The following is a 12,379-nucleotide window of genomic DNA, read 5'->3' as shown; positions in this document are numbered from 1 at the left end:
CAACTCAAATGATTATACCTCACTTTTTATCTGAAAAACTAAAAACAAAAAACGGGTGTATCTGCTCTGTTTTTGCCAACTTTGATGAATAAATGCTTTTTTTCTACTTGCGTTACTGGGTCATTGGGGTCACGTTTTTATTTCCAAGTCTACTTCTGCTTTCAAGGAATTTCATATGTGTCTCCCCCATTCAAATGCAGTCTTTTTTATTTTAAGTTTACTTTGCTGTCTCAGATATTTTAACTGACAAAGTGGTTGACTCGCTCTTTGAGTTCAGGATAGGAGGAGAACAACAAACCTCCCACACTGAACAATGACACTGATATAAGGTATAGGCCAGGACTCAGATTAGTGACACCTCCATTTGCAAAAGTAACTGGAGTTCTCGAGAGCCATGTGATACCGGTCCTCAGAAAAGAGAGAGTAGGTGGTTTAGTGGGTATGTGGGGAACAGGTCAAAGATGCTCCACCGCTCCATTTATCCTGTTGGCCTTTTAGCGGCATTACTCATGTTAGGAGAGACACTTCTGTTACATAAACCAATGCTCCAGAATCTGCCTATACCAGCAAACATCCCTACACTTCCTACCAATGGTCAGATAGGATTCCTCTTGAAGCCACTCAGCTGCCTGCCACACACATAAGTATTTGAAAACAACATTTAAGATTGTTGTGTTAGCCATGAAAGACAAATGTAATAATAACATAAAAAATCAATGTGTCTTACCTATTACTTCCAAAAATACACCTGCTCACTGTGAGGGAATTTTGGGTCTTAAATATGAACTATTAATCTTTACCATTAATATTAAAACTAAAGACCCAAAATTCCCTCACACTCATGAAGAAATGTATTGATGAGAGTAATTGAAATGGTTTCACATAACAACCTGATACCTGCTCCAGGAATGCATTGACATTGTGGGTGCTAATGTTGTTTCTACCTCATTTCATCCCCTCATTTTTTCAAGTTTAAAAGAGGGGATAGCACATTTACTATCAATCAGTTAACACCTACTGTATATTGGAAATGGCCTTGGTTATCCTATCCTCCAAGCAGACCTTGTTTCAGGCTACATTTTCATACAGTTTTTGGAGAATGCACAAGCTTTAAGTGAAAAAAGGTGGACCATCCTGCCTCTCAACCTCATTAGATTGATTTTTAAGGGGGGATGGGGGGTATTGGAATATCAAAAGAAAATAAATGCTGCACATCATTTTGAAATCGATCAATATTGACTAGCAGTTAGCAGCAGCAAGCCTCACGACTAGCCTACATGTTGCTAAAGGAGGAGATCAGTGATAGAGATGTTGAGTGCGCAAGGAATAAGATTTATGTTAATACATTTCTGTTAGGATTAGAGAAAATGCTCTTGTTCTAGTGATATGGTCTCGTTGAATGAACTTGCACCAAGTTCTTTGGACCCTGCTGTTTCCTATGTTGACGTGCAGCCTCTTGCTGAGCCATCATGTTCAATCATTCTTATACTAAATATGATGATACTGGTATCTCATCTCAACATTTGCTGCACTGCTGCACGCACACACACACACACACGCACGCACGCAGACACAACTACTACCTATGGTGGTATGCCGAGCGCGCGCACACGTCTCCCCTCCTTCCTGCATCATAGCCCGCTGTTGCCATCACACGTTCACGTAATACTCACCGCGTGAACAAACGGAGTTGTTGGAAATGCTCGAAGATCTCAAATCTCTCTGAAAGCACACCGGCTGCAAGATCAGTGGACGGAAAAGTAAAAGGGCGCCAGGAAAATACCGAAATATCAGACGCAGGGCTGGATTACTGATTACCCTGCCAGTTTACTTTATTGAAGGTAAGTGAGCAGCACAATTTGCATAATCCCTGTTTTACCATCATGAGATTGCAAAACCCTGCTGTCAGAAACGCGATGAGTGAATGTTGAGGCATGTTCTCCGAGGTTTTATTCAAACTGTCGTCTCCAACGCATCACAAACTAAAACGAACGACACATGATATGTTTCGAAAACTTTTGGTTGCAATAAAAGATTTGGGTTGAAATATCGGACGTGCTCAGGTGATTAAAAACAACTGCAGGGTAATTTTCATGAAATCTGTCCAACTGCAACATCAGTCTAACGTTTGTGATGCGCAAAAAATACTGTACCATGTCTAAACTGTCTAGCTTCTTGGGTAGTGAGGTTGTCAGGACATTCCCAGGCTATAGCTGTGAGATTTGTCTTGCTGTTAAAGTTTAGACATAACTATTAATGCACAATGTGAGCCTTTCATAAAGAGTACAGATTGACATAAGGAACGCTACACCCGGACTGCAGCACCTTTTGAGTTCAAATGTCCTCACACTTTCTCACAGTGACCTTGCCTCCTTGTTATTATTATTATTATACCAGTGCTAAGCCACCACTTCATACTGGCCAGAAAGAGAAAAAGTGTTCTGGTATAGTGAGTGTGCCTTTCTCCTACTGAATAAACAATTAAAAAGAGCAACACATGTGTGGACCTCCGGAGCGTCTTTGAAGCGATTTTGGTGTGATTTACTAAGAAATGCACCTAGATAAATCCTAAGGCATTACAACAGTGTGCCCCGGCATGTAAATACAAAGTTGTGGGAATCTAAACAGGCGGTTGGTTTGATGCAGTAATAAACGATAGACTTGTGTGATGGTGCCATACAAAGGGATCTTGAGTTGTGAATGGTTTTATTGACACAGTTGGATGCATTTGTGAAACTTCATGTATGGCGTATGTGACTGTGAATGGGTCAACATTCAAAGATTAAACAAAATCTAGGGTTTCAAAGGAAAATGGTTGAAAAGTACTTGTATTAGAACCCCTGTTGTACGGTACAGTATATGCTGCTGCAGCAGCAGGTGCCACTGTTTTTCAGATACACTGCATCGCACCATCATTTATACATATATACAGGTGTCTATTTTCCTCCCCATAACCTTGATGGTTAGTTCTGAGGAACAGTGAAATATCTGTCATTGAAAATAAAGTTTAAAAGGCCTTTGTATGACTAGAGCTGTGGCCTTGTGTTAACAGGCTTCATCGTGTGTGTCACTGGGCATTCAGCTGTAGTTTATTCAAGTAGCTGCAATATAACTGGGGCACACACTTTTCTCAGGTTGACATTTAAGATTAATTCATTTGATAATTAGTTATTATTATTAGTTTGGTTAATATCCTGGAGAGTTTTGTTATGATAACTGGAGTTTCAGTCACTAATTGGCAGTAATCATGGGCAGTGATGCTGATGAGCGTGCAGAGAAATTCCGTACAGACAGTGCCATGGTGCATACTGTAGCACTTGGTGACCATGGCAACTAAACAACATCAGACGAAGCTGGTCAGATGAGCCACTGATGCCCAAAGAAGAGATGAATGGTAGACTCAAAGCATTGCAGGGCCAAGCACAAATGAGGACTGATTCACTGTCATCAAAATCTTCCTCCTCTTTCTGGACTTAGAGAAAAAAAAACATTTTTCACTGCTTCTGTTCATGTGTGATATGAGGTCCTTAAAAATGAAAGGTGTCAATGTGTTGTTTGTGTTCACAGCCAGCAAGAGCGACATTTAGACCATAAATGAGGCATTACAGGCTTTAAGATTTGGCTCAATCCTCATCGCCACCATCTGCCCCCTGTCCCCAAGCCATTCCCTTTGAAGAAGCTTCAAAGGGACATCTTTTTGCCACATCCACTCCCTCACTCTGCCCTGCAACCACTGTCTCACATGACTTTGTCAAAATAATAAAATAACATAATTAATAAGTCCCAGAAAAAATTATGTTTACAAAATGTAACAAAAAAGGCACTGAAGTTCTACCATTTGGCGTCATCTTTATTTATTTATCTAACTGAAGTTTTTAATTTGGATGCACTGTGTGACTGTGTTGTTGGTTTGTCGGTTCAAAAATGTACACACACACACACACACACACACACACACACACTCACTCACACACTACAAACTGTAACAAGGAAACTGTAAACCATTTCCATATATATTATAAACAGATTTACATCTACAGATTTACCCACATCATCCTATACATACACCTGTGTATACAAAACATGCAATCATGTTGGATAGATCATGGTGTGAAGATGCATCATCCATTCTTGTTTTCTATTTCTCAATATTAGACCGTGTATGAGAAAGATGTCATGGTTAATGTGTTAATAGACACATGAATAAATATTTATCTCTATAATATCAAGGTATTTTATTATAAATGATTAAGTTATATAATCGAATCATTCAATTATTCAGTTATCAAGTATCTACTATGTTGATGGGTTTATTTTTGTTGAAGGGTGGCTTGTGGCTCAAGGTGGATGTTGGAGATCCTGCCACTATGGCATGTCTCATTAAACCATCCAGTAAGTCAGTTTTTGAAAATATAAGACCATGCAAGATGCTCACTTTTGCAATATAACTCTTAAACCGTTTGTAAATTATTCTTGAAATCAAACTACTCTAAATTGGGGAAGACTTTACCTTTCCCTACACCAAGCTGCTGGTAAATACATTTCACACAGATTTGAAATATGTTTAGCAAATGCAACAGCTCTGTCCTTGTCATTATCCCCCAGTGGTGTGCACCGTTAGGTTTGCTCAATGGCAGGCTCTGAGACAGGCTGAATTTGAAACAGCATTTACATTCTTATTAATGAAGAACATTTCATTAAGATCTCTCAAAAGACAAAGATAAAAGACCCCTGATTCAGCAATAGCCATGTGCCTTCTATCCTTCTTCCTTTTGTTCTTCTTCTAAGAAAGCCTTTTAAATTGCTTTGAAAAGGGGAAAAACAAGTGTGCACAGAATTCTGACTTTCTGTCTATAAATTGGTTCAATGTGGCACTCTGGTTCAAGCATCTGAGAACAAGCGTATGGATCCATAAGTCATTTTGAGGTCTGAACATTGCATTAAGTGGTGTCACATCAGCCTCACCCTGTTTTTCTCTGCATTGCATTCATGGCATTGATTGTCTTTGTGAAGGGGCTGTTGATTGTGTTGTAATGTTAAGGTACACAGAAGTGTACCAAAGATCCCCATTCAATATGCTAAAAAGCTTCATTTTTATAAATAATATTATGGAAGATTTGTTATAGCCATTTCAAAGGTGACCACCAATCTGATGATGTCTGCTGACTGAATACACCTTACAAAAAACATTATGAGTTTAGGCATGTTCAAAAGGAAATACATGTTTCTTTTGATCTAATGTGTGCTTGTTTTGGTCTGAATTAGCAAAATTCCCAGGCAGTGCAGCCCAGAGACAGAAAACAAAACACTAATGCATGTTGCGTCACATTTCAGTTAGAGCATATTTCCCAAACGTTCACCGTGCTCTAGACTAATGGTGCCCTCCTCTTGAGGTCAGATGGGCATCCTATTGTAAGCTGCATGTTGATCAGGCAACTGGTGCACTGAAATAAATGTTTTTTTGGGCTAGAGTGCCACAGTGAGACATAGGAAAATGCTTGGTAAAGAAACCTCAGTTAAAATGCAAGAACGTGTAAGGGAACAAATATCCACAAAACCAAAAGCCCAATGACATAAGCTGCTGGCTGCTTCCTAAATCTGCATGTGATAAATGATCCTCACATGGATCGGGGCGTCAGTCCAATATGCACTGAGTGTGGATTGTAGCCATATGAGATCTGATACACCGATATTGGTCCGATCTCTACTTCTGGAAACAATACAGCCCCATGTGGACATCATTGTCTTGGATGAACTTAAACAATAAGAATTGTGGCTGAATAGAGATAACTTCATCCCTTTGGCTACTCCAACTTGACCTCCAAATGCACTCTGAACAAGATAAAGCAAACCAATACATTGTTGGCTCAAATCATGTTGGGGGAAAAAAACTACAGAAACTTTTGACCATAGGGTTTTAGCTGATTGAGACAAGGTAAAGAAAAACTTGGGTTCATGTGCTCGGAAACCACTGTACAAGTCAACCTCATCTTGGGTCACATTTGATTTGGTACCATTCTAATAGAGTTAAGAATACAGGATCCACGTTAAACACCTCATGGGTTCATTCAGTGTGAGGTGTGTGCATATAGTTATACCTACGGTATACTGCAGCCATTATGAGTATGTTGTATTCAACTATTTACCTAACATCTGACATATTTACAGATATGGAACTTTTCCATAACTAAAATGTTGTTGGTTCTCAATTTTGACAGAAGACCAAAGAGTATAGACTTCAGGGACAGGTCTTGCTGAGAAGTTAAGGTGACATCGGGATGTCAAGATAATATCTAATTATAGCTGGCATTTCATTTTTCTGGCACTTCTAATAGAGATAATTAAAGCCATAGAGTTGGACGATTTTGCAGCAATTTTTGCTTTCACTTAAAATACATAGTTTGGCTTGTGTAATTCTTATGGCATAACATGGTTAAATACAGTTTTTTTCCAGTTGTTACATGTCTGTTCTTGAGACCATACTGTAGCAAGAGTACATTTTTTGTTCAAGCCATTTATTTAGCACAGTGTTTCTACTAATAAAATGTGTGTTTGTATATTGGAAAAGGCTAGAGTTAGAACCTATTGAGGCTACTGTAATAATGTCCATTATGATTAAACAATGCCACTGAAGATTTCAGTCATGAATCTACTTGTGGGAGAGTAAAGACTCGCAGAACTGGAGCACAGCTCTTCAATACCCCTGTTAATGTATAGGACTTCACTCAAATGAATAATTTTTTTTTTTTATTCATAAGACCACTCTTTGTTGTACTACCGATATTACTGAATGCTGAAGCCATCTAATATCTCTGCCTCTGATAGGGTCTTGACTGAGGCTCCAGACAGCACCTCAGTCAGAATTTCTCTACTCCCACTCTTATGTGCTGGCTGCCATTTCTACTGTAACGCCTGCCAAAAAATATGGGTCTACTTTCCATACAAGCATCCTATTTCACTAGTTATAGTTAGCTGCTATATTTAGCTGTGGAGGAGTTAAATTAATTAATTAATTTAATTTAAAACATTGGTAACACTTTATTTTGATAGTCCACTGTTGACACGCTACAAGCTTTCAGCAGATATGCAGTTGCATGTCAACAGTGAATCAGCTGATATTCAACAGAACTCTTTCAACAAATAACATACATTTAACTAACTGCCTGTTAACTATAGGTTGCATTATTAGCAGATGTTTAGTTGATATTCAACAGAACATTTTCAACCGATAAATAACATGCATTAAGTTGCACTATTAGTAAATTTTTTGTTGCACGTCAACAGTGAATTAGTTGATAATCCACAGATATTTCAACAAATACATAACATGCATTCAATTAACTGCCATAAACTATAAGTACATTTTAGCTGTTTAAATATCTTACAGAAAACTTTATGCAACGGACATTGTGTTTTTTGTAACATGTTATTAACCAATATTCAACTAATTCTCAGTGCAGTGTCAATTTTTAATAAAACATTCAGTGCACCAGCAATATGCTTGTTGCTCAAGTGATCTTGATTTGAACTATTGTAGTCTACAATTAAACACATTGTGTTAAATGCAATGGTTTATTTTGCTGTTATTATTGTTGGGTTGAAATATATACAGTATATACTGTGTGTAGTTAAGCTTCATCTCTCACTGCCTCACTAGCAGAAAATAAAAGCACTTGTTCCTCCATAGCTGGAGAGTTACATTTATAGCTTTCTCAACTTTCGAGAGTGTTTCAAATTACATGTAAGAAACTTAGAATTTTTTTTTACTGCCACAGCACAGGGTCAAGTCCATCTGAATATGTTTAGCTGTAGAAAGCAGATGGATTAATGATGCTGACTTACTGCAGAGTGGAGAGAAAACCTCACCTGGCAATTTCAAGTTGTTTTGCTCTTGTGGTCATGTGAAGTAATTAGCCCACACAAACTAAATTCCACTTTCCTATTCTCTTAGTGACATACCTAGGAGGAAAAATAATGTGCCCAAACTGATTGTTATGAATGCTTGCATTGATTTACTGCATTCATTTTTTGTAAAAATATTTTAAATTTTGTATTATTTTCATTATGAAAACAGTTTATAGCAACAATATATACTGTATAGAGAATTATTTATTTTTCACATGTAATAATTGGTAAGCTTTTTTGATTCAGGTGTTCACCTGCGCTCCGATCCACTTTGTACTGCAGAGATGCAGGTCTTTCAAAAGGATGTCGTATCATTCTGGTGAATCTAATGCTTTGCTGTATGTTGACAGGCTGTGTTGTGACAGGAAATTCCCTGGCTAGGGCACGAGCTGCCATGCCATTCGGTTGTCTGACACTCGGGGAGAAGAAGGATTACAACAATCCCTCAGAGGTGGCTGACAAATATGACCTGGGACAAATGATAAAATCGTGAGTATATATATGTTTGTAATGTTGATATAAGCATGTAGACCGTTAAGAAATTTGCTCAGAAAATCTAAATATATGGTTTCTTATTCCTCAGAGAGGAGTTTTGTGAGCTATTCCGGGCAAAGGATAGGAGCACCTTGAAAATGTACACCTGTAAAAAGTTCAACAAAAAGGATGGAAGGAAAGTGAGAAAAGCCGCCAAGAATGAGATTATGATCTTAAAGATGTAAGTGCACATTTAATCTCCTCATTATAAAGATAATATAAATGTCCTTGCACTGACAATGTGTAATTGCAGAGGATCAGCACAATTCCCTATTCAGGCCAAGCCAAAGACAAAGCAAAGTGTCGCGAGAGCTCAAAAACCAACATCCTCAAGTTTTTCCTTTGTGAATTCTATGAGAACACACAAATAGATGTAAGCGTTAAGTTCTGGTACGGTGATGCAGGTTTTAACTAAATCATGTTTGTATCCAGTGAACTTAGACATGATATGTTTGTTTTAGTTTTTGGTTAAAGCTTAGGTAACTGTGTTTCACACTCAAGGATAGGTAACGATTGTGAAGCTTAATCTTGATAATGCTGATGCCATAGAGCTTCACCGCTCCAAAAACTACTAAGAACACATCAATTCATTTTGGGAATTTGTTTTCAATAGGAGTATAGGTTTGGTGCAACTGTCAAAAATGGTTGTATTAGTTTGCTGTCATTTCTTTAGGATTTAATTGTTGCTGCAATTGAGTCTTGTTTTCCCCAAGAACAACAGCCGTTCCAGCAGCAAATACAATACATTTATTATCAACATGCACATCTGAAAAATCTAATTCTGAAATAATTAAGTGAAGGGCAGTGAAGCATTAAAAAGCCTAAAAGGGCATATCATTATTTTGATTTGTTATTATTACCCAAGTGAAAGTTGGGCCCAATCAACTGGAAGTTTTCAAAGGTTGTTAAAAAAAACAAAAAATGTTTTGCATTATACCTATAGATCATGACTTTATTCAGTGTTCCCCCCTCTTTCCTGCTTTTCAAAGGGTAAAACATCATAACATCCTCCAGCTGGTTGACACTTTTGAAACTAAGAAGGAGTACTTCCTTTTTCTGGAGCTGTAAGTATATTATCGGAGGCACTTGAGAAAAACTTTGGCAGAGACTGGCGTCCTCGAACTTCCTCAACTCATATAAAAACCTGACGTTTTATTCAACCATTTCTGTTTTTTCATTCTTGTCATCAACAAATGCACTGCATGCCTTTCATTTGGATGTCCCATCTCTGCAGCGCTACAGGCAGGGAGGTGTTTGACTGGATCCTAGATCAAGGATACTACTCTGAGAGGGACACCAGCAACGTCATGAGGCAGGTGTTAGAAGCTGTAGCTTACCTGCACTCTCTGAAAATCGTCCACAGAAATCTCAAGGTATATTACGCTGATGATGACACCTAGTGAAAAATTATAGTATTTCACCCCAGGCCAAACAAGATGTGTATTGAATGAATAACTGCTCGTCAGGAGCGCTTTACATTTTGATACACCTTTATTTGTTTACTCACATAGTTGGAGAACCTGGTTTACTTTAATCGTTTGAAGCACTCCAAGATTGTCATCAGTGACTTTCAGTTGGCAAAACTGGAAAATGGACTCATTAAGGACCCATGTGGGACTCCGGAATATCTTGGTATGTGACGTGAAACCAGACTGCAGGCGAAAACAAGTTTAAGAGAGGTTCATTTAATGGGTAGTTTGTCAAAAATTAGTCTGGACCTACAGCTAAAAGCTTGGTTTTGCTTCAAGCTCCTGAGATGGTCGGGAGGCAGAGATATGGAAGACCTGTGGATTGCTGGGCGATCGGTGTCATCACATATATACTGTGAGTGCAAAGCAATGTGCTCACAAATACCATACAGTCATTTTCTGAAGTATGTTTAAGTGACTGTCCTCTTATGCTCTTATTCTGCCAATGCAAATAGGTTGTCTGGAAACCCACCCTTCTACGATGATGCTGAAGAAGATGACCCCGACAATCGGGATAAGAACCTTTTCCTAAAGATTTTGTCTGGAGACTATGAATTTGATTCACCATACTGGGATGAGATTTCAGATTCTGGTACAAAAAAATATTGAGTTAATTTAAATGTATTGCCTGTCAATGTGACTGTTTGTGCATTTTATAGATGACGTATTTCAGTTTTGAGTTCACAGACCAATACCATTTTTTGTTTTAAAGCTAAACACTTAGTGGCATCTTTGATGGAAGTGGACCAAGATCAGCGATTGACTGCACGGGAAGCTATTGCCCATGAATGGTAAAAATATAATGTTATTAAAATATAAAATGAAATTGTAATGTAAACCAGACCCAACGTATGATCTTTGTATTGTGTGTACTGAAACCACAAACATGCCCATACCTTTTTTTTCAGGATTTCTGGAAATGCTGCCTCAGACAAGAACATCAAGGATAGAGTTTGTGCACAAATAGAAAAGAACTTTGCCAAAGCCAAGTGGAAGGTATTATTTTGTATTACTATAGATATTTTTTCAAATTGTCTGTTGTGTTTATCATAATTTTTCAAGTCTCCATAAAAATTCTGCTCAAACTCCTTTTTTGCTAAACTGTACTTTAAACTCCTTTTTTGCTAAACTGTACTTTAAAAAAAGATACCACCTTTTTAAACTGATAAATAATATTCATGCTGTGTTTACTGCTATTAACTATAATAACTTTAATAGTCTTATTTCCCTTTTATTTCCCATTTATTCCGCTCTATTTCACATTACCAATTGCCTTGTTATGATTAAATTGTTAACAACAACAAAAATCTATTTAATAATGATTATTTTTTCCCATACGAAATAAGTGTGTTTTCCAGAGAAAGAGAAACTGGGCTTTAAAATAAACATTGTTATCAAAGTAGAAGGTGGGACACCAGCAGAGCAGCCAGTGTGTTTTACAGCTTCGCATTTTTATTAAAATATAAATTGTGAAAAATGTCAGTAAGTAAGTTGCCTTCCTCTGTGCATACAGAAAGCTGTCAGAGTGACCACCCTCATGAAGAGACTTCGAGGGCCCGAGCAGGGGGAATCAGGGGCCTCTGGTCTCACTCAAGGGGCCACAGCTGACCCCAACACACCCGGCGGCGCTCCAGCGGCTGGTGTTGCCGCCAGCATAAAGGCTGCTCTCAGTGAAAAGGCTCCGGCCACACATACTGCCACCCTCTCTGTGCTCTCCCCAGCCAGACAGGAGGAGCAGCCACAGCCAGGCTGCAATGGCGACATTCCCCAAATGTTGCCAAAAAGAAAGGGAGACTAGACATCATGCTAGTACAAGAAGAGGACCCTTGCAAACTCAACAAGCACACCTGCAGTATAGCCAATACGTATGGCTTGATGATACCTTGTCTATGCTGTTCGATTATCACCCCATTTCACAACATCGTGCATTCCATAAGTTTTGCCTTCTGTACTGATTGGTCTATTGAATAGTGTTCTTCACCCTCCCTTGTTATTTTTGTGTACAGGTCCCTTTAAAACTTGTTGTAAAATAGCTCCTTCACTGTTTCCTTTTCCCTGAAAACTGTAAAAACGCATAGTGTATTTAAGTGAAATCAACCCATCCTAATTTATCAGTTCATTGTTTTGAGTTGTAGTTCTCTGTTTCGACAAGTTGCTAATTTTCAGCTATAGAACGTACTATCCTGAGTTCATGTCTTATGACTTAAAGTTATGAGTTGAAGTATTTTGTAAATTGATCATATTAAGAGTAGCAAAATACTTAGAAATACTTTAATCTAACTCTTCAGAATCCATGGTTCTAATTGGAATTGGATTTACAGTGACATACGTTTTCAAAAAGGTATTATACCGGTACATAGGAAATACCGATTACTGATGACTGAAATATTCTTACAAGTTTCAAATTGGTGGATTCAACTTAAGACCCAGACCTGATATCTGCTGATTTAGCTCCAGTGCAGTACAACTTC

The 12,379-nt window shown here is 38.1% G+C and overlaps 1 protein-coding gene across 1 annotated transcript; it reads left to right on the top strand.

Annotated features, from left to right (window-relative positions):
• Positions 1-8,287: 8,287 nt before the first annotated feature.
• LOC307249657 (caM kinase-like vesicle-associated protein) lies at positions 8,288-11,706 on the top strand (the record flags this gene model as incomplete). The annotated part of the gene is made up of 10 exons (XM_080026490.1): positions 8,288-8,394; positions 8,489-8,620; positions 9,429-9,503; positions 9,674-9,812; positions 9,951-10,071; positions 10,188-10,263; positions 10,364-10,500; positions 10,621-10,699; positions 10,817-10,904; positions 11,422-11,706. The coding sequence occupies exons 1-10, from the start codon at positions 8,300-8,302 to the stop codon at positions 11,704-11,706; spliced, it is 1,227 nt and encodes a 408-aa protein (XP_079882616.1). The 5' UTR covers positions 8,288-8,299.
• Between the last annotated feature and the right edge of the window lie 673 nt (positions 11,707-12,379).

This window comes from Ammodytes marinus, assembly GCF_949987685.1.
Source record: "Ammodytes marinus genome assembly, chromosome: 4".
NCBI classification, from domain to species: Eukaryota; Metazoa; Chordata; class Actinopteri; order Uranoscopiformes; family Ammodytidae; genus Ammodytes; species Ammodytes marinus.
Note: the sequence above shows the minus strand (reverse complement) of the source record. Positions and strands in the feature narration are given on the sequence as shown.